The sequence below is a fragment of the Rhinichthys klamathensis genome, unplaced genomic scaffold, assembly GCF_029890125.1.
Source record: "Rhinichthys klamathensis goyatoka isolate OS25496 unplaced genomic scaffold, OSU_Roscu_1.1 h1tg000087l_1, whole genome shotgun sequence".
NCBI lineage: Eukaryota > Metazoa > Chordata > Actinopteri > Cypriniformes > Leuciscidae > Rhinichthys > Rhinichthys klamathensis.
In genome coordinates, this window is record NW_026606627.1 from 1,840,996 (window position 1) to 1,861,807 (window position 20,812).

Genomic DNA, 20,812 nt, shown 5'->3' on the forward strand with positions numbered 1-20,812 from the left:
GCGAGAGATCACTTCCGGCGCTTGCGCAGACCGAAGCGCCCGCGCCCTTTCTGTGTGGATGGATGGACAACATATTTTGGTAACACTACAATAAGGTTCATTAGTTAACATTAGTTAATGTATTAACTAACATGAACTAACAATGAGCAATGCATTTGTTACAGTATTTATTCATCTTTGTTAATGTTAGTTAATAAAAATACAGCTGTTCGTTGTTTGTTCATGTTAATTCACGGTGCATTTACTGTTAACAAATACAACCTTTGATTTGAATAATGTATTAGTAAATGTTGAAATTAATATTAACTAAGATTAATAAATGCTGTAGAAATATTGTTCATTCTTAGTTCAGGCTAACTAATGAACCTTATTGTAAAGTGTTACCCTTATTTTTTTTTTTTATATCCCTCCTTTTATGTTTACTGAAACCATCACAGCAAACATTTGTTAATGCGGATAGATCTCAGAATGGAAGGAATATAATATCGGTTACTTCCCTGAGCAATTTCTATTTGTGTTTGTGCTCCTCCTGCCTGATGTGTCCCATCTTGGAGAAGTCAATCTTCTTCACAAAGGAGGAGCCCTTCCTCCCGAGGGACATCGTTTATTCATGTATCAGATTTATTTCTGCCTCCCCTGCCTCCCAGGATTCACACTGCATTTATTACAGACGGTAATGAAAATGGGATTTATACAGTAGAGCCCAACATGCCCTGAGACGCTCGCTCCCCGTTCACCCTGCCGTCCCAAAGTGAACAACTTCAAAGTTTCTCAGAGTAGATGTTTCAATACAGTCTTTCTTTGCTTCTCTGTAAATAGGCTTTTACCTTGTTATATTTCATTTAAGGGGTGGAGAGTGTAGACAGCCTTTACTTTTCTCCAATAGCCATTTCTATTTCAAGTCAATCTTCCTCACAAAAAGGCTCTTTCCTCACAGCTGACCTTTGTTTATTCAAGTATCATTTTTTTTTTTTTTGTCTAGATCTTTAGATACTGTGATTTAGAGCTTCTCTTTAGAGAATCGACATCTGAGCTTTCTGAAGAAACCGCTCTCACTTGTATGCGTTTCATTCAGAGCCGTATGGTTAGCGTATCGAATAAGGATGGGACGTTCTTTCATTCTCTATTTTGCTTTCAGAGGCTCATCATTTGCAAAATTGTACGTAAAAGCAGAGTTGCAACCGATTTTAAAAATCAATTTGCGCAAATAATAATGGTTGGAAGGTGTGCAAAGTGGGTAATTTTCCTCTCAAATGTGCTTTATAGCAATTACGACTGAACAATACCAGCACTTTGTGAGAGGAGCTTTGGCTCAGGCTGATAAGACCCTCTTGAAACTATTTCTGAATTATTATTTGTTGTACTTTAACATTTCACTGCTGATGTGGTTTTAGTGCAACTGCAGAAACGGCTATCAGTTTATAAACAAAAGCATAAGAAATGCAACAGCAATTGCTAAGTAGAGAAACTATTAGCAGAAAATACTAAATCTTTTGTGCCATTTACTAATAATCCAAATATATGTTTGTCTAATTTATTTTTACTCTATGACTATTGCCCATGATTAACCCTTTAAAGCCTGACATATGAAATAATAGCCAACTGCAGTATAATTATTTGTATATACTTTTATAAAACTTATTTGTCCTGTGCTCTCCGTGTTCCTTCATTACTGGTTTTTGTTAGTTTGATCAATAAAACCCTTTGCAAAAAGATCCATTTCTCAGTGATGATTGAGAGATGTCCAAATAAACGTTCCTCAAAAGCTTCATCAATCATATTTGAAACAAAAAACGATATATGTTTTCTATTACAAGTTTTCTGAAATGTCAAGTCAAGTCAGCTTCATTTATACAGCGCTTCACAGTGATAATAGGAGATTACCGTAACAGAGAGTTTGTTTGGCTCTACAGCAGCTCTAGAATAAAGTTATTGTCCAGATAAAGTTAGTTTTGATTGATTCACTTCCATTGTAAAGATCATTAGTTATTAACTAATGAGAAATGTACAATGCATCTTTAAATAACAAATGTATCTTTAAATATGCAAATTATGCATTATCTAATTAAATATTTACTAATTTGCATACATTTCCAGAACAAAAATCTGACCATTGGATGAAGTCAGGTTCAAAATTCTTGTTTTTTTTTTTTGTTTGTTTTTGGAGTCGAAGGGTTTTACAGAGGGGATTTTGGATTTGTCTTTTTATCTCTCCATAAATCTGAATATACTGTCAACAGCCAGAAAAAGAAAAAAGGTAACACTTTAGAATACGGTTCCTTCGTTAATGAATAACTACACAGGAACAAACGAGTAACACAATATTAACAATCTAGTAACTACCATTAACTAACAAGAAATTCTGATTAACGAATTAGTAAGTAACAGCGCACAGATGAAAGTGGTAGTTCACTATTAACTAATTGATAACTACTTTTTTTTTAATGCTTCCCAGAGAACTACTGAAGAAGATTAATAGTTCATGCAAAACTAATCAATAACTAATGCAGGACAAATGACTAGCACTACATTAACATTAATAACTGCTGTAAACAAATACACAAGGTTTATCAATATGTAATAGCATAGCAGACTTATGATTTGAGAAATAATTAGCCTATGCTCAGAGAACTATTTATCAACTGAATAATTTTAAAGAAATGGCTTTTTAAATGCAGTTGTCGGGACCTTACTTGTCCTGTAGTGATTCAATGCCAGTCCAGAGGAATGCCAGAAAATTGGCCAGAGTCACGGTGACGGCTGGAACATATTGAGTTATCGGCCATCCAAATACCATATACAGAGATTTTATTATTTAACCTACCTCGCAAAAAAAAAGAAAAGATTTTATTAATGTCTCCTACCTCAAACGTGTGTAAATATCTTGTGAAGGATTAGAAGATTCTACACTTTAGGATTGGCTTTTCATGTAATAATCATGATAACTAACTAGCAATGACTCAAGTGTTACTACATAGTTCTAAAGGAATTACTAATTATTTGGATCCGTATTCTAAAGTGAAGATCATGGTAACTAACCAGTAATGACTCAAGTGTTACTACATACTTCTAAAGGAATGACTAATTATTTGGATCCGTATTCTAAAGTGAAGATCATGGTAACTAACTAGTAATGACTCAAGTGTTACTACATACTTCTAAAGGAATGACTAATTATTTGGATCCGTATTCTAAAGTGAAGATCATGGTAACTAACTAGTAATTACTCAAGTGTTACTACATACTTCTATGGGAATTACTATCTAAAACTTCACCAAAAACCTCAAAAGCTTAAAAGAATTAGTAATTCCTTTAGAAGTATGTAGTAACACTTGAGTCATTACTAGTTAGTTACCATGATTATTACAGTAGTTCTCTGGGAAGCATTAAAAAAAAGTAGTTATTGATTAGTTAATAGTGAACTACCACTTTCATCTGTGCGCTGTTACTTACTAATTTGTTAATCACAATTTCTTGTTAGTTAATAGTAGTTACTAGATTGTTAATATTGTGTTACTCATTTGTTCCTGTGTAGTTATTCATTAACGAAGGAACCGTATTCTAAAGTGTTACCAGAAAAAAAATCTAAATTTTTTTTTAATAAAATGTTTAAAATCAGGCGAATTAAATATGAACTAACCCCTCTGTAAAAACCTTCAGAATATAGATATAGGAATAAAACTGTAAAACTTTGTGTATGTAAAGCTGCTGAAGTGGGGATCTCTGACTCATTGTGAGAAAAAGGCCTTTCATGTACTGTCATTGAAATTTACAGACACAAATTTTTTGTTACATTTAATTTTGTTAACACTATCGGATAGGTGTACGTTATTTTAAGTAGGTAGGTATTTTTAGCGCCACTTACCAGACATTTTAATTCAGAACTGGGGTGACACGTACAAACTCCAACGTAAAACCGCAAAATTTTGCGGTTTGCTAAAATGTTGCCACATGTACATTTTTCTAATGAGCCTGTGTTGATTTTGGATGTTTTCTTTCCACCTGAAAAAACACTTAATGAAAATGGTGTGTATTTAAGATATGCTGTGTTTTTTTTTTTTTTTTTTTTTTATTATGTGTATAAATAAAATTGTAATTGAGAGTAATCATAATGTCAACAATTAAGGAAGCAGAGCCTTTGTTTTTCTCTCTCGTTTTTCCTTTAACTGTATCAGACCGATGTGGGTCTAAATAAGTCCGACTTCTTCCCACTCCGTTTCGAGCAATTGGTTGATTTGTGTTGCTAAAAATCAAATGCTTCGTATTGCCTTTGTTATATGTCACTATATTGCTCGAAATTCAAATTCAAAAGCCCAAAAATCTCAAAATTGAAGGATGCATGAAAACCAGTGTTTTTGCCTTAATGAAGGATCAGTGTGTAGTCAGGGCCAGCGTCACCAGTTCAGTCACCCAGTGCTCTCTGCTAACAGATGACTAACTACACTGACTAACAAATCATTTATTCCGGTTTGAGAAGGTCTTCTTTTCAGCATTTTATCTACAAGCTTTGAACTATAGGAATGTTTGTGCTTCATGATACAATACATTGTACGACTGCTAAAATGTCTGACAGCCCAAATGTTTGTCTGTGCTAAAGCATCCTGATAGATTTGAGCACTTCATTCAGCAGATAGCAGTCACGCAGTACACAAAATAAATCTGCTCCATTGGAGGCTGTTTCTTCATCGTCCTCTTCCTCCTCTGCTTCAGTTCCTCGCTTTTCCCCCTGGCATGTCTTTAATTTATCACTCCTCCACAGTCTCTCTCTGTCTCCTTGATGGACTTAACTGTTTCAAACAAGCATTTGTAATTCCAGGGACAAGCCTCACGCTGGAAAGATGGAGACAGGCGGACAGAGAGACAGAGAAAAAGAGGATAAAAAGGCAGACAGATAAACAGGTATAGGCCAGTGAATCCCATCTGCAGGAAACTCAATGTGCTTATTTCCCCAAACGCACAAAGTCCTTTAGTAGTAATATCTCACAGTGAGAGATAAGCTTTCAGAAGTTCCCTTATGCAGCTCCAAAAAAAAATCAGTATTTTAATATGCCGAGTGAATAACTTTGTAGTGTCGTTGTAGGGCTAGAACAGCTTCTGCTATTGAAAGACTAATGTAGAGGAATACATAAGTTCAAGAATCTTCCAGAATGACGCTGCAGCTTTCGCCCGCTGAACCAAACAATAATTCAAGCATAGCTGAATCTAAGTTTAAGAGTTGCTTTTTAAAGATTATTGCAGTTGTAGAGCCAAGGGTTTCAGTATGAATGTGCACTCACGGGGTTACGACAACGAGCAAGAATATAAGGTCTTAAAGTACGGGAAATGATATCTGAACTGTACTGGAATTGGCATTTAAAATAAAAACAGAAGATGAAATCAAAAGACAAGTATACAATGCAAGTACTTAAACACAGACGTGAATGCTTGGCCAACACCTTGCGACATGCTACATACAGTACCAAAAGGGAAATATTTATAATTAATTATCAAAGATCAATTAAAAGTACCTGCATGGATCTAGTAACTGATTTTGGGGAATTCTGGTCAGAATTGGCCTCAAACATCCAGCCAATAATCGTCCAATGGATGTTTAGTGAGTGAACGTCTATAGCAGGGTTTTACTGTCTTGGCCATAGACAATAATATCCTATTACTTTATGAAAGTGTGCAGCAACATTCGGCATGATTAGGGTTATAGTCGTGTTTATGAGCATAAACAACAAACAAAATCAGGTGCAATAAAACCAAGACTTTATTAACCAGATTAAAAATTTGAACTATTCTACACTTGTGAGAAAATGGGAGTCCTGATGCAGTTTGAGGCTCCATTTGCTCTTTGCTGGAAGTTGTATTGATGAGAGAGAAATTATTTAGCAAAAGAAGGTTTATGATAAATGATGTTTTATTAAAGTTTGGTCGGAGCATGTTTAGATAATCCACCCAATCAGATTGAACTCTTCCTGTCCGATGACGAGTCTTTCGATCCTCCGTCGGCCAATCCGGCCCAAGGAGCGCACTCTCTCTGCCTGATAATGGCTTCATGGCGTGGACTTATCCGACTTGCTTGTCCGATCTACTCCCAGCACTTTTCCTTTTGCTGTCTCTAATCCTCTCCTCTATCCGTTGCCTCCAGCTTCAGCAGAACCGGATTTCACCAAGTGCAACATGTTCCCGATGTTGCTCCTGGAACAACATTCCAATCAACCAATCAGATTTGAGGGACAAGTTTACATTTTATGTCAACTTAAGGCTTTGAACCAGGGATATGTGCTATTCACATATCATTTCCCTCTGATGTTTTAGGATATATTAGGTTTTGGAGTAGGAATATGGTTAGGACAAATTTTCAGATTGGAATGTTGCTCCTGGAGCAAGCAAATATGTTGACCCGGGAACGTGTCTAACTCTGCAAAATCAGGACGTGCCTAAAGTGAGGTTGCCTCGGCTAGCGTACCCCTCTCAGGTCCCAGCGGCCGACCTAAGTATGAGGCTGCCTGCGCAAACACACTCTTGTGCAGCCCTATCATAGCACATAACATTAGAGCACATAACAGTTCCAGGGGCCGACCCAAGTATGAGGCTGCCTCCGCAAACATACTCTCCATCCTTACACTGTCCTCTGCCCGTCCCACCGAATGCCCTCACTGGAACTGCCACACATGGCACATAACATTAGAGTTAAAAAATCTAAAGTCTGCAACATTGCTTGTGTGGACATTACATTTTTTCACTTTAGTAAGTCCCTTTTGTCCTGCACCTGCCAGAAGGTGGGATGTGGACAATATTACTTTTATAAACATAACATTATAGCCCAGATTCTTGCAGAAATTCAGTCACAATCGTGTTGCATTATGGTATATGGAGCTGCCTGAAGTGTACATATGAAGTAGACTCGCTGCCTCGGTCAAAATCGAGGGAACGAGGGTCTGTCCATATCTAACCCTAACCCCGTTCAAATGACAGGGCCAAGTCTTAACAGTCTCGCTCTGCCCCTTCGAAGCGCTGGTTGAGCCCTCCCGACCAAATTCCCAGTTCAGTCGCGGACCCGAGTTTGGGTTGCTTTCACATTCATGCAAACTGCGCTACAGTTTCATTGCAACCAAACTAAGCACCCTAAGTATATCTGCATCCCAGCATGATGTTAACATATATAATGTAAAGCAGTGTCTCCCAACCCTGCACGTTTTCTTTGACTCCCTAATCAAACACACCTGATTCAACTCATCAGCTCATTAGAAGAAACTCTAGGACCTGAAATGGGTGTGTCAGAAAGAGGGGACTTTTAAAATGTGCAGAGTTGGGGGTCCTCCAAGACCAGGGTTGAGAAAAAGGGATAAAGGGTCGTAGCATACGCTTTGAGTCGTAGCATGCGCATAACCTTGCGAGCTCTATACGAACCCAACACGACAGCAAGGTGAAGACGAAGATTGCTCACCGTAGTAGCATAGGAGCAGAAGATTGTGCTTTAGTAAAGCTAATAGGCTCAGTAGCTTCTGCAGCACGAACACAAGCATATAGTCCGCCATTGTTGTTGCTGTTACGTGTAACGTAGCGATGTGTGACTAATGCTGACACGTAGTGTGATGACATCGTTTCACAAAATGTACGGATTGGACGTACACACGAAAACGCAAGGGTGTCGGTTTCAGATTTATCCACTCTGGGACCCGGTTTCAAAAAATAGCGTTTTCGTGTCCCAAAACGCCGGATCCGTCTGGGCGAAACGCCAATACGATACAACATTTAAACGCGTCTCTGTGTGGACAGGGCCTTAGTGCTTAATTCTGATTCATTGCTCAGATCAGATTTTTTTTTTTTTTGCCTCCTCACATCATCTCTTTTAAATGTGGCTAATATCAGATTCAAGTGTGAACAATAACAAAGACTGCACGCAGTGTTAATGCATTATTTTGTAAGGGAATGTGCCGCAAAAGCCAGCGAATTCGAGCACTGGGGCAAAACGTAAGACCTGTATCTTATTCTGGGGCGCATATGGAAGTGGCCTGAACAGTGTCAGCACCTTGAGCATAACAGTGTGAACAGCACAAACCACATGGAATCGTATCTTTTCGATTTTGATTTGGGCCAGTGTCGGCACCAGCACACACAAAGTGGGTGGGCATTTACATTTCTCGCATTTACATTTCCCCTCGATTGAAATCCCCTCCCCATGTTAGAGATAGGGGCTGCGTTCCAGTCCAAAATTGTCATGCCCTTCACTCGCTAACTTCCCTCCGTCTCGTTCACTCGGATGTACGTCATTGCTTACGTTGCACGAGTGCCCACTACTGGCGGAAACTGCAATGGGCTGAACTGGAACGTCCTAAGCCCTTAATCACTTGGAATCAGCCATGGAGTTGATTTATTATTTAATTTAGTTTCCCTTTAAGAATTTGTTTAAGGCAGCATCCAAATGTATATAGATGTGTTTGGGTTGTTTTAAATTTAAAAAATCATAATTAATATATCATAGAGTTGTTTGTGGTGGTGGTCTCTGGTGGTGATTAGACGAGATCTGCGGTGACGTCACAATCGTGTTGCATTGTGGTATATGGAGCTGCCTGAAGTGTACATATGAAATAGACTCGCTCCCTCTGTCAAAATCGAGGGAACGAGGGTCTGTCCATATAAACTTCCCTCATCCACTTCACGAAGTGGAACGCACTTCAAAATGGCGGCAGGGATTCCCCCGAGGGGAAGTGCTTAGGAAAGTTCGCAAGTGCGTGTCTAAAAGTGGACTGGAACGCAGCCCAGGAAGGTCGGAGAACATTGTGCTTGGTATGTTTTTCGTCTTCAAACCAAACTTGGGTCTCCAGGAGACAAAGTTTAAATCCTGTCTGATTAGTGTGCTTCTCATAATGTTTACACATTATGATGTTTTATTAACAAAGTTCGGGAGGAGCACGTTCAGTTAATTAACACGAGTGGAGTGCACTCAGCAATCAATGATAAGAAGTATATATAGATTCAGCAATCTCACCTCACTCCATTGATAGCAGCATCCCTCCACCGCCCCTTCTCCACACTTCCAGTCCTAAACACTTCCAGGGGAAAGTACTCTGGGTTCGGGCCAAACTCCCTCCCCCCGGAACAGCACGCCAAATACGCATTAAATCTTATCCACTCTAATTATACGTAAGTGTGAACTCATGATAGATCAGTAGCCGGTCTTTTGTGGCTGTTTGAACACATTCGACCACATGAGCGTTTACACTACGAGAGCAATCTGGTCAAATTTGTTTTCCACTACATCTGGAAGTGGTCGAAAGTGGACAAACTCAAAATGTTTTAGACCCCGTTTACAATTGTATTTAGTAAGGGTGTCGGAAAAAATCGAAATCGATCGAAATTAAGTCTCAATCTCGAACTTCGAATTAAAAAATGGAATCGTCGATGCTGCCACGCCCATGTCACGGAAAAAAACACACGTGTTGAAGTGCTGCGAGTCAACCTCCTCTAACTTAGCTACTGCCAGTCAAAAGATAGCATGGCAACTGCAGATGCAGGAGACCCATCGACAGAGCTTGAACCGTCTACTCTTTCATTGAAGTCACCGGTATGGAAGTATTTTGGATTTCCAGTGAGTTATGTTGTCAACGTTCACGCTTCAAAAAAGCCACAGTTTGCAAGCTCTGCTATGTGCGTGTACCATATTCTTCCACTGGCAGCACGACTAACATGGCAGGGCATCTCCACAAAAACATAGATTTATCTGTTGAATTAACAAATGTCGTCATCTGCCTGTTTGCGAGGCGGCTTTATGTATGTGTGCGAAGAAAACCATCTCTCAGAGAGCGCGCGAGTACTGGATAGTTTAAAATCGCTTGAATGTTCAAACTGGTAAGACTTAAAAAGATGTGCAAATGGTAAACTTTAGTTACTCACGATGCAATGCTGGCCCGATTATGCAAGTGACAATCCGTCATGTCACGACTCCTGAAACGTGAGAGCAGCGCGCTTGACGACTGCCTTGTGCAACCCATTTTGAGAGACAGAGAGAGAGAAGACCGCTGAACACTCGCGCTGTTTGTGAAATTGCGTTTCGCAGACAGTTTAAAATGACTGATTTGATTTTATAATCTGCGTATGGCAGGTTATAGCAAAATATGGCAGGTTATTTTGCTTAAGTTTCCAACTGACTAAAGATATAAGGTATTATATGATATTATAAGCACTTTATGTTGTTAATAAATGTTTTAAATTTGACAATGTAGTGTGGTACATTGCGAACAAAGGTCAGATATTATAAAAGTATTGCATAAGTATATTCTAAAAATGGCACAGCAACCTGTGCTTTAAAAAAAAAAAAATGTAAAAATCGAGAATCGAATCGAACCGTGACCTTAGAATCGAAAATTCAATCGAATCGAAGATTTGGAGAATCGTGACACCCCTAGTATTTAGTGTCGTCAACTTGTGATCCGATCGACCAACACGCATCTTGACACCAGGTGTAAACAGGCCGTAAATTGAACTCAACCAGATTCATGTCAAACTGTTGCTCTGTCATAATAGTTATGGACCTTAGAGGGAAATCTGTCTATTAACAGTTTCACTAATGCCTGCTATAGTGCCCTCTACAGCAACGCCAAGAATGTAACGCACCATTGTGTAAATGATGTCAGGTAGGCAGGTAATAACAGGCAGTTACTACTATTAATACTAGGGCTTAAAGTCCTACTCCGATCATATTTTGAGCTATTTTTAAACATTCCCAGTGGTCTTTAAATTATGATTATGCCATTTTTAGCCAAAATCACAAAACCTGTGCCGTTTTCTGGGACTTCGCTTCAGCAGAGCGGCAGTAGCTCATTAGCAATTCGCCTCTGCGTTGTGGGCGGAGCCGTTGGCACGGAGACGACCCTCCCCCTGCCCGTTGCTGAGAGCTCTGTCTCTCCCGCTAGCTTACACCCCCAATACCGGTGGGGCAACAGTATTATATACACGTTAATTATTATTATCCGAAGTTAATCAAAGTTATCACCGATCACCGATCATTATTTCACTCCAAGACATCGCGTGTGGAGACGCCCAGTGGAGTTACTACGTCACAACTCCAGTCTATTTTAGCCGGCAATTTAGCGTCTGCTACTGATTCACAGCCATTTGAATGTAGAAATACTCAGAAATACAACTTTGAGCTTATTTTTCTCAAGATATGTCCTCTAACATCAGAAAAATGCCACAAGAACATGTTAACACCTAGAAAAACATTATTTTCATCGGAGTGGGTCTTTAATGATTTGGAGAAAAACATGTAATTGCGATATTTCTGATGAAAATTGCTATTTATAATTCAGGTTTGCTATGCTTATGTGTAGGGCTACACAGTTTAACTCAAAAATCATATTGCAAATATTTTGTTTTATATTGTTTTGGTCATTATTTGGTCAAAATTGTATGTAGTTTTAAATTGTTTCAAAATCCTGTTGACCCCTCAGACTCCCTAGTGTTTCCCAGCACTGTTCCTGGAGGCACATCAACACTATATATTTTCCAGCTCTTCCTAATCAAACACGCCTGAATCAACTCTTCAGCTCGTTAGCAGAGACGCCAAGACCAGATATAGGCTACGTTTACACGTGGCCGGCTGTTTTCATAAACGGACATTTCACCCTCTCCGTTTTCAAAAATAACATCATGCACACCAGTCAGTTTTCAGAAAAGTGTTTGTTTACATGAACTTGTGTATATACTGTATGCCATCAGGAGCATGCCAAACCTGTAGGTGGCAGTGTAACGAGAAGCTCAAGCCCACGTTAGCCAATCAGAATCCCGAAAATGGCAACAACAGCTCCTCGACATAATAGAGCAGCTGTATTTGCAAATGCAAAGAGACGAAAGGGTTTGCACCAACATAACTGCGACTGCGAATGCATCATGATCACCATAGCCAAATGAAAATGTAAAAATGGGTCGCACTTTTGACCAGTAGCACCTCAATGCAGTACATGAGATCCACGGGGAGGAGTCGGATCAAGATCCAAGGGGTGGAGATGGGTAGGATTAGGGTGTGTTTAGGGATCAGGGGGCGGAGATGGGTAGGATTAGGGGTGTGTTTAGGGATCAGGGGGCGGAGATGGGTAGGATTAGGGGTGTGTTTAGGGATCAGGGGGCGGAGATGGGTAGGATTAGGGGTGTGTTTAGGGATCAGGGGGCGGAGATGGGTAGGTTTAGGTATATGTAAGGCGGGAGGAGTTGGATCTGGATCCGACTCCTCCCCGTGGATTTCATGTTCTGCAGTGAGGACCATCTCCTTTTGACGCAGGTGCAAGTTCTGTCGCATACTGTGACGTCGGCTGCATAAAGTTCAGCTCAATCGTGCAAACGAAGTTTTCCAAAATCTCCACTCTGGCCGGAGTTTTTAGAAAGAATCGTTTTCAGAGGCGAATCCTCCGTGTGCTTGTAAACGAAGGGCACAAACGTCTCCGTTTTTCAAAATAACCATGTACGTGTAAACGGGGCCATATATGTGTCAGATAAGGGAGATTTCCAAACTGTGCTCTGTTGGTGCGCCTCCAGGAACAGGGTTGAGAAATGTAAGCATAAGGCATAAAACGATGAGAAAGTATAACTGAATACTAGCACTATTTTTAGTCTGATATTTTCTCAAGTTCCACTCATAACAATTTATAAATTTATACAAAATGATCTCAAAGGGATCCAGAAACCAGAGAACGAGTCAAGCCGCTCGGTTTTACTAGGTAATGAATGTTCACTGCACTTGGCTAACCACTGTAAATGTCACTGCGGGAACTAAGCACTGCTCAAGATTAAATCTGTATGACTGCTTTCCTTTTCAGCATGTTAATTAAATCAGATGAGCTTCCTAATTATTCTAATTGATAAATTACAACTTGATTATGTCATATTACAGCCACGTAAATTCAAAACACTCATTTGCTTGGCGAATGCAGCGCTGGCTTGTGTGAATTAAAGCGAGGCAGCTTCAGCTCGCATCCCCCACAAAGGGAAATTCACGGAGGTTGTTCATTTATTTGCTGCTCCAGAGCTGTCGTTCTAAGTTCTCGCATGATTCGTCTCTCTTAATCACCACAAATCCAGTGAATTAGAGATAATTCAATTTCATCAGAGCAACTAATCAGGGAATAGGGGTCCGCACCACATAAAGCTCACACACTGTGATTATACCCAAATATATTATCTAGCGCTTCTCTGTGTAATTATGTACGACAGGGGACAACTATCAAGGGGCCGACAGAATTGAGTCTCCCACTTGTTTCACATATGACAAACTAGTGGGATGGAAAAGTAACAGAATGTACCTGAGGTATTGAGAGAGTTATTGTTCTCTCAGCTGAATCATATTATTACGCTCTACGTATTGCTATTCTTCAGTAATCATGTACTCAGATTTGCAATCCTTCGACATGCATGTGAATTTCTTGGATGTGAACATATGGGAGGAGCTGCAGAGGTTCTGTCACATTGCAAACAAGATCACACAATTACATTTGTTGGCCAGTCGTAAAAAAAGACGTATGTTAATAAATGACGTATTGTTAATAAGAAAACATGTTGGATTTACATGATATAGTTATGTACATCGGTTCTGCATGAATCAATTAAATTGCATAAACATAATTTGTTCATGTAACAACAACATCATGGAATTAAGTCAATTTTAAAGTGAATGTATATGGTTCCCTCGCAGGATTTAATTCATTTAATTGCATGTACACTGAAAAAAATTTTGGAGTAGGATTTACTTGAAAAAAGCTAGGCAACTTTTTTGACTCAGAAAATGCTAGTAAATTTACAACGATTTGCCAAGTAAAAACCTAAACATATTTATCAGTAGCTTTAATTAGAAATATTTAAGTTAAATTTACTTGGAATGTGGAATTAAGTAAACTTTACTTAACCTAGTCAAGTGAAAGTAACAAAGAAAATAAGAAATTTTAACTTGGCTAGTAAAAGGTTGAGTAATATCAATTTAGTTGAAATTTCCTTTGCATTACATTTCACTCAAACAATAATATTGAATTATACCAGTATGTGCTTTACTTAGATCTTCTAAGTAATTAATACTACATCATGTCAGATGTTAAACCTCATGTGAATGCTAAGACCTCAATACTTGGTAGAAAATACACAATGACGGTAACATTTGATGGATCGTTTTTGTGTTTGAATGTGTCATTTTGAGCAGAAAATGTACTCGAAATGGCACAAAATGGCAAGTTACTATAATCCTAACAACAAAAGCAATGATAAAACAGTGTAAATACAGCTGGAAACCAGTGAAAAATCAACCTCATTAATTATTCAAGGTCCAGTGCATGATGGGAACCCCAGTATCAGAAAAGTTGAGTAATTTTTACTTAATTTTATTAAGTTGATATTTACGCTTTCATTTCTACTCGCTTGAATTAAGTACTGATAAGGAATTTACTTCGTTTTTTTAATTCTTGCCTGAACTAACTTTTTCATGTAAATTACATTGTTTTTTTTCAGTAGTATTTACTTCACCACAAAATCATTTTTTACAGTGATTGTGTCACTTCACTGAAATATGAGATTATTTTAGCTAGCTAACAAACTGTTGAGAAATATAGTATAAACCTCTTTATGTATCATCCTCAGCCTAAGCAAAAGCTCCATCTTCACCATAATGGTGACCCAGTGTAATTGAAACGGTTTGAAATACCAACACAATTGAACATTAAACACTATAAAGTCACCAATTTTCTCATCATGCTCAAATTCAACATGTTTGCTCATTAACACCTGTGTAAAGCATGCAGAGAGCAGTAATGTCAACTGTAGAAATGATTTGAGTTCAAGATTGCAGATTTGTGAGAATTACATTGATCAAAAACAAAGAAACAAAGAAATCAAGTTTAAAAGGGAAACAGTTTTGTTTCAGTCGTAAATAATATGATTGAGTAAATCTGCCAATCTGTGTTTTCCTGTTTTTCCAGTGAATTTTATTTCTCTCAAAGAATTACATGTTTTTGTTTTTTTACATATTATATAGAATTTGAGCCCATATTTTGCCCAAACAGTGAAATTATTAATCAACCTTAACAATTTGTTAACACATTGTACATTTTGCTTTAGATTTTTAGGCTATACTGAAATTGTGTCATGAATATAATTTAATTTGTTTAAAAAGCTGTTATCAATTTTTTCTCGCATCAGGTATTGTGCTGTTGTTATGCCAATTAAAGCCTTCACCTAACTAGTTGGGTAACACTTTACTTGAAGGGGTGTACATAAGACTGACATGACACCTTCATAACCATGACATGACATATATCATGAATATGAAGTAGGGTTTATGCATGTTTATGACAACTGTCATTAAGTGTCTTTCGCTCAATAATGACATTTTGAATGCAAATATGACATTGTTTAAGATGTCTTTGTTATGACATCTTGACATGTAAACCATAACATCATAACCTGTCAGTGTCTTTGTCATGACAACTTGACATTAAATTAAGTTAAACTGTCATGTGGTTGGTTTTGACATTGGCTGTCATAAGGCCATTATAACTGTGTCATGAATATTTTTCGTGACCTCAACTACAGTGGTACAAATTTAATTTGTCATTAAACAGTTATAATGGCTTCATGACAGCCAATGTCAAAACCAACCACATGACAGTTTAATGTAATGTTAACCAATAAAGCTAAGTGGTTTCTTAAGTTTGATAATTAATCTGCTATGTCATGTTTATGACAGGTTGTGTTGTCTTAGTAATGTCAAGTTGTCATGACAAAGACACTGACAGGTTATGATGTATTGGTTTATGTCAAGGTGTCATAACAGACAATGTCATATTTGCATTAAAAATGCCATAATTGAACGAATGACACTTAATGACAGTTGTCACAAACATGCATAAAACTTCCTTCATATTCATAACATGTGTCATGTCATGATTATGAAGGTGTCATGTCAGTCTTATGCACACCCCTTCAAGTAAAGTGTTACCAATCATTTTTACGAGAATAATTCTATAAGAATAATTTACGAATGTACATGAATGTGGAATTTGTGAATGTTATTTATAAAAGTGTTTCATGACTGTGGAATGCTGCACTGTAAAAAATAAATGTATTTTTACAGAAAAAAACGGTAGAATTTAACAGTATTATGACATTTTGATCAGAACTGTGAAACTCCATAAAAATGCTAACATTGACATCTAATGTACATTTTCCCTGTTTTTTAACTATTTAAATTGGTTACTGCAAAAAAATGAAATTTTCCTTTAAATAACAGTAATTATTGTCTATTGTTATCCTGACATGTCCTTAAAAAACATTCCTGTATATTTTTTGGTCAGAGTTGAAAAAAAATGTCGTTTTGCAGAGAAAACCAGTAGAATTTCACAGTCATAAAACATTTTCATCAGAACGGTGAAATTCCACAAAAATGCATACATTAACACCAAATAGCCTATATATTTCCAGTTGAATTAGGCAGTGACTATGCACTAAGTGCAAAAAGCAACAGTTGTGATTCTCACTGAAAACAAATAGCTATATATTCTATTTAGATCATGTAAATGTCGTGATAGTTTGCAATAATGTATAGTAATTAGATGCTATATTCTATATTTTGGCAGATTCTGTTTGCATCTCAGTAATTGTGTAGCCTTAACAGGATGCAATAATAGTATAAGGTGTTTTATTAAATACACGTTAGACACTTTAATTCTACTTAATTTTTGTTGAAAATAAATGCCTTTTCGATGTGATTTGTGATACCAAAAGGTATAAATTACAGATTTGAACCAAGGACTTTGAAACAAGCATCAAATAAACAAGGCTTCCAGACTAGTGCCTGTGCCACTGAAGACAGTAGGTTAAATTGCGCATCTTTTCTAAACTTCATTGGTGATCCGACACATGTTGTTTCCTTGATTTATAGTCAGTGTTTAGCCTACTATTGTTTTTATGCATGTCATACCGTTCGTTTGTTAAAGAGGCGATCTGGTGCTGGACTGTGTTGTTTATAAAATCATATTTTTTTAGTTTTTTGCTGCTGTGGTTAGTGGCGAAAGGCATCAGTTTTCTCTTGTGGCTGTTAGAGCATTTTATTACTGTGGGGGCAGTTGTAGCTTAGTGGTTTGAGAGTCGGGCTTGTAACCCAAGAGTTGCCGGTTCGAGTCTCATGGCCGGCGTGTTGCGACTGTGGTGCCCTTGAGGAAGGCACCTTACCCTAATTGCTCCCCACACTGCTCCGGGGATGTGTGTGTTCAACACTCACTGGGATGGGTTAAAAAGGTCACATTTTGAGTATGCTTTCACTTATTGGTATCCTCATCCAAACGCACACTCCTGTCCAACCCACTTGTTACACCACTTCTGGAAAACCATTTATTGTTAAGGTAAGCTAATTGTCATGATTTCCATATCAAAATCCGAAATAACCAGCTGTAGATTTACACTAAGAAAAATACAGATATATTTTTATTTTCACTATAAGTATAATACAATATCAGCATTTTTACGTAATGCTATTTACATTAGGTGTAAATAATTTTCATTTAATAAATATAATTATCAAATTTGCAGTAAGTGTACATGCTAATTAGATGCTATCTATATTGGCAGATAGTTGCACCTTAGTATTTTTGTAGATTAACAGGATCCAATAATTATCATAGAGTGCAAATGGTTATATTTATTAAAGGGGTTGATTATGATTTCACTTTTCTAGCTTTAGTTAGTGTGTAATGTTGCTGTTTGAGCATAAACAACATCTGCAAAGTTACAACGCTCAAAGTTCAAAGCAAAGGGAGATGTTTGCTTTTAAAGAAATTGTTTTTTAAGGACTACAACAAACGGCTGGTAGGAACTACAAGACATTCCTCCCGGGTTAGTGACATCACAAACCTGAAAATTTACATAAACTCGCCCCTGGGAACACACAGTCCATGTTGAGAAGGGGAAGAGCTTGTAGTCGAGCACATTTGTGAGTCAGCTCAAACTGTAGCAGCCGTCTTTTCACATGCAATAGAAAGTCACTCTGTGTGCATCTCACAACAGTTCCTATACGAGCGATTTATAGATTATCCTGACAGAATATGCTAACTCCAGATAGTTAACTCCAAATCATCAACATAAATTCATCAACTAAGCATTCAGAAATGTCCTGTTGCATTCTACATGTTGTCACTTTTTCTATCTTGAGTCTCTCCATCTGTGTCTGACTCCGGTTTGAACATAAAAGGCAGAACAGTTTCTGACATTTTAGTGTGTTTCTGCATGAGGTAATCGGCGCTGCTAACACACACGAGCGCTTGAAGCTCCGCCCCTTGTGCCGGGAGCAGCAGCTCATTTGCATTTAAAGGACCAGACACAAAACGGTGCGTTTTTGCTAACCCTCAAAAAGTGACAACTTTAACATGCTATATAAAAATATCTGTGGGGTATTTTTAGCTAAAACTACATATACACACTCTGGGGACATCAGAGACTTATTTTACATCTTGTGAAAAGGGCATTATACCACCCCTTTAAAATTGTTAAATGGATGCTACATTGTTGTGAGAATAAAAGCCCTTCTACACCGACCCCTAAGCTTACCCAATAAATACTTATTTTTAATAAACACTCTTCTCTTAATAAAGCACGTTATTTCCACTTTCAAAATTTTCATTGCAAATAAATGGCTTTTTTTTATCATAAAAAAAGCCAAATCTATAAGCCAGTGGTTCTCAAATTTATTTACACAGAAATTAGGATAAATTAATTTATTTTATAAAATGTCATAAAACTGGGGCCCCCCTGGCATCATCTCAGGGCTGCCCAGGGAGCCACGGCTATAAGCCATATCTCTAAGGCACTATTGGATATATTGCTGTCTGTGATTTTGAGAGCCGGGAGACTGCAACATACACAGAGTTTATAAAGGTGTTGCCTAAATGGGTGAGATAAATAAATGGATTCATATCCTCGATTTAAATCAGTGGAGGGTTAAACCCGGACACAGTATTCCTTACGTCATGAATCATGACTTAAGCGCATAGTCGAAAAAAATACCATGGAAGTCAAAGTTTTAGTAAAGGCTTACATGTTTTCATGCCATAATCTTTTTCTAGTGAATTTATTTATTTAAACCAAATGTACAGGAGCATATTTGTATACTGTGTGACAGAAGTAATGTTAAAAAACAAATTAAAAATACTCTTGAAACAATTTTTTTTGTAAAATGTTATACAATAAATTATGGTAGCCAGAGTATTGCTGTAAACAACTTCAGCTTTTGATTATATAGCAAACCTTCAAGATCAAACAATGGAAAAACACTTCCCAGCAAAAGTCATGTTTTAGATCACAAATTTGTTCAATTAAAAAAAAAAAAATTAAATACTAATCACATCACAAGGCAATACAACTAATTTAAGGAACAAAGCGCTGCACTGAAGTACAAAAAGTCGGTCTGTCCTGTTCTTCAGCGAAATGTCAATCTTCTGAAAGACCTGAATCTGTGGGGACACAAACAGTTTAAATTAAAACCCAAACCAAAAGAAGAGCAGAAACAGCAACAAGCCTTAACCAAATACTCTCAGTTTTGGCCACAGACGATTACATCACATTTATTGGAGTTAATTATAAAAATGATTGTCATTTGGTGCACTTTATCATTGATGAATGATAAACACAGAAGATGAAGTCTACCACTACTATACAAGACAACAGAGCTTCTATACCTGTTACTCTCCCCAGTCAAATGCAGCAATTTTTGACGTCAGACTCAATACTCTGGGGTTGACAGAGTACGCTCTCTTTTTCTCTCTCTTTTCCACCTTGGTACCTTTATGAGGATTAATCCTAAAGATGCACCTTTAAAACACAACACAAACAATATCCTTAAATAATTGTTGTATGCTTCTTAACCAAAGGAATGCAGTCTATGAATTACCTTTGCAAGAATTCTAGTGTGGCTCCCAGTTCTACAGGGTAACTGATGTTCAATATATAGTAAAGAGAGAACATCAGATACAGGGCTTCTGTAAAACTCAAGAGATGGTCATTTACAATCATCTGGTCTACTGCTACCATGTACACACTGGCTGTCAGTGGGTTCTCTCCTTTGAACAAACAAAATCAGTAAGACATAATATTTAACAGAATGTGAGTTCTGGTCCCCTGAAACCAGGAATTATTGTGTTGCAAGTAAATAATACCCACCACACACCACTATACATGGTGTTGCTGGAAGCTGTTCTGAGCATATATCACTTGGAACAGAGGTGTCTTCTACCATCACAAGAAAGTGGTCTTGGTCATTTTTGAAATGGGTTAGCAGCAACATCACTGCCCCACAAACATGATCCCCTCCAGCTCTATACTTTGTGAGGATTCTCCCTGCTCTGCTTGCTCTTTCTGTGCACTGAAATTGAAAGTAGTCCAATATTCTTCTGAACTTACTGGAAGCAGATTCTTCAAAGCTGTTGTTTATGTCAATGCCAGTGAGCTCTTTAAAGTGTGCTTTCATTCCTGCTGGCTGAAAAAGATATGGCCACTCATCAAGTAAATCTTTGGTTTCCTTTCCAGATTGGATGTTGTTTCTTTGAGAGGTGTAAGTAGAAGTCATTAAGTCATAGATTGTCTTTACATCACTTTCATTATTTTGAAACATTACTAGCAACTTCTCTTTATTTTCCTGCTGCAATTTGGATGTTTCTCCAACTAGCAGTTGTGGATCAGAATTTATACAACCATATAACAATTTTCGTTTCTTTGTTGATACTTCTAGAGTACCACAAAGTGGTGTACTAATAGCTTTTGCCCTTTTAAAATTGTCAATTCTACACACCAGTTGTTT

General features: G+C 37.7%; 1 protein-coding gene across 1 annotated transcript; it reads right to left on the minus strand.

Moving 5' to 3' along the window:
• Positions 1-19,693: 19,693 nt before the first annotated feature.
• Positions 19,694-20,578, minus strand: LOC130085710 (uncharacterized). The gene is made up of 3 exons (XM_056251624.1): positions 20,176-20,578; positions 19,907-20,075; positions 19,694-19,827 (listed from the first exon to the last, which is right to left on the minus strand). The coding sequence occupies exons 1-3, from the start codon at positions 20,480-20,482 to the stop codon at positions 19,698-19,700; spliced, it is 606 nt and encodes a 201-aa protein (XP_056107599.1). The 5' UTR covers positions 20,483-20,578; the 3' UTR covers positions 19,694-19,697.
• Between the last annotated feature and the right edge of the window lie 234 nt (positions 20,579-20,812).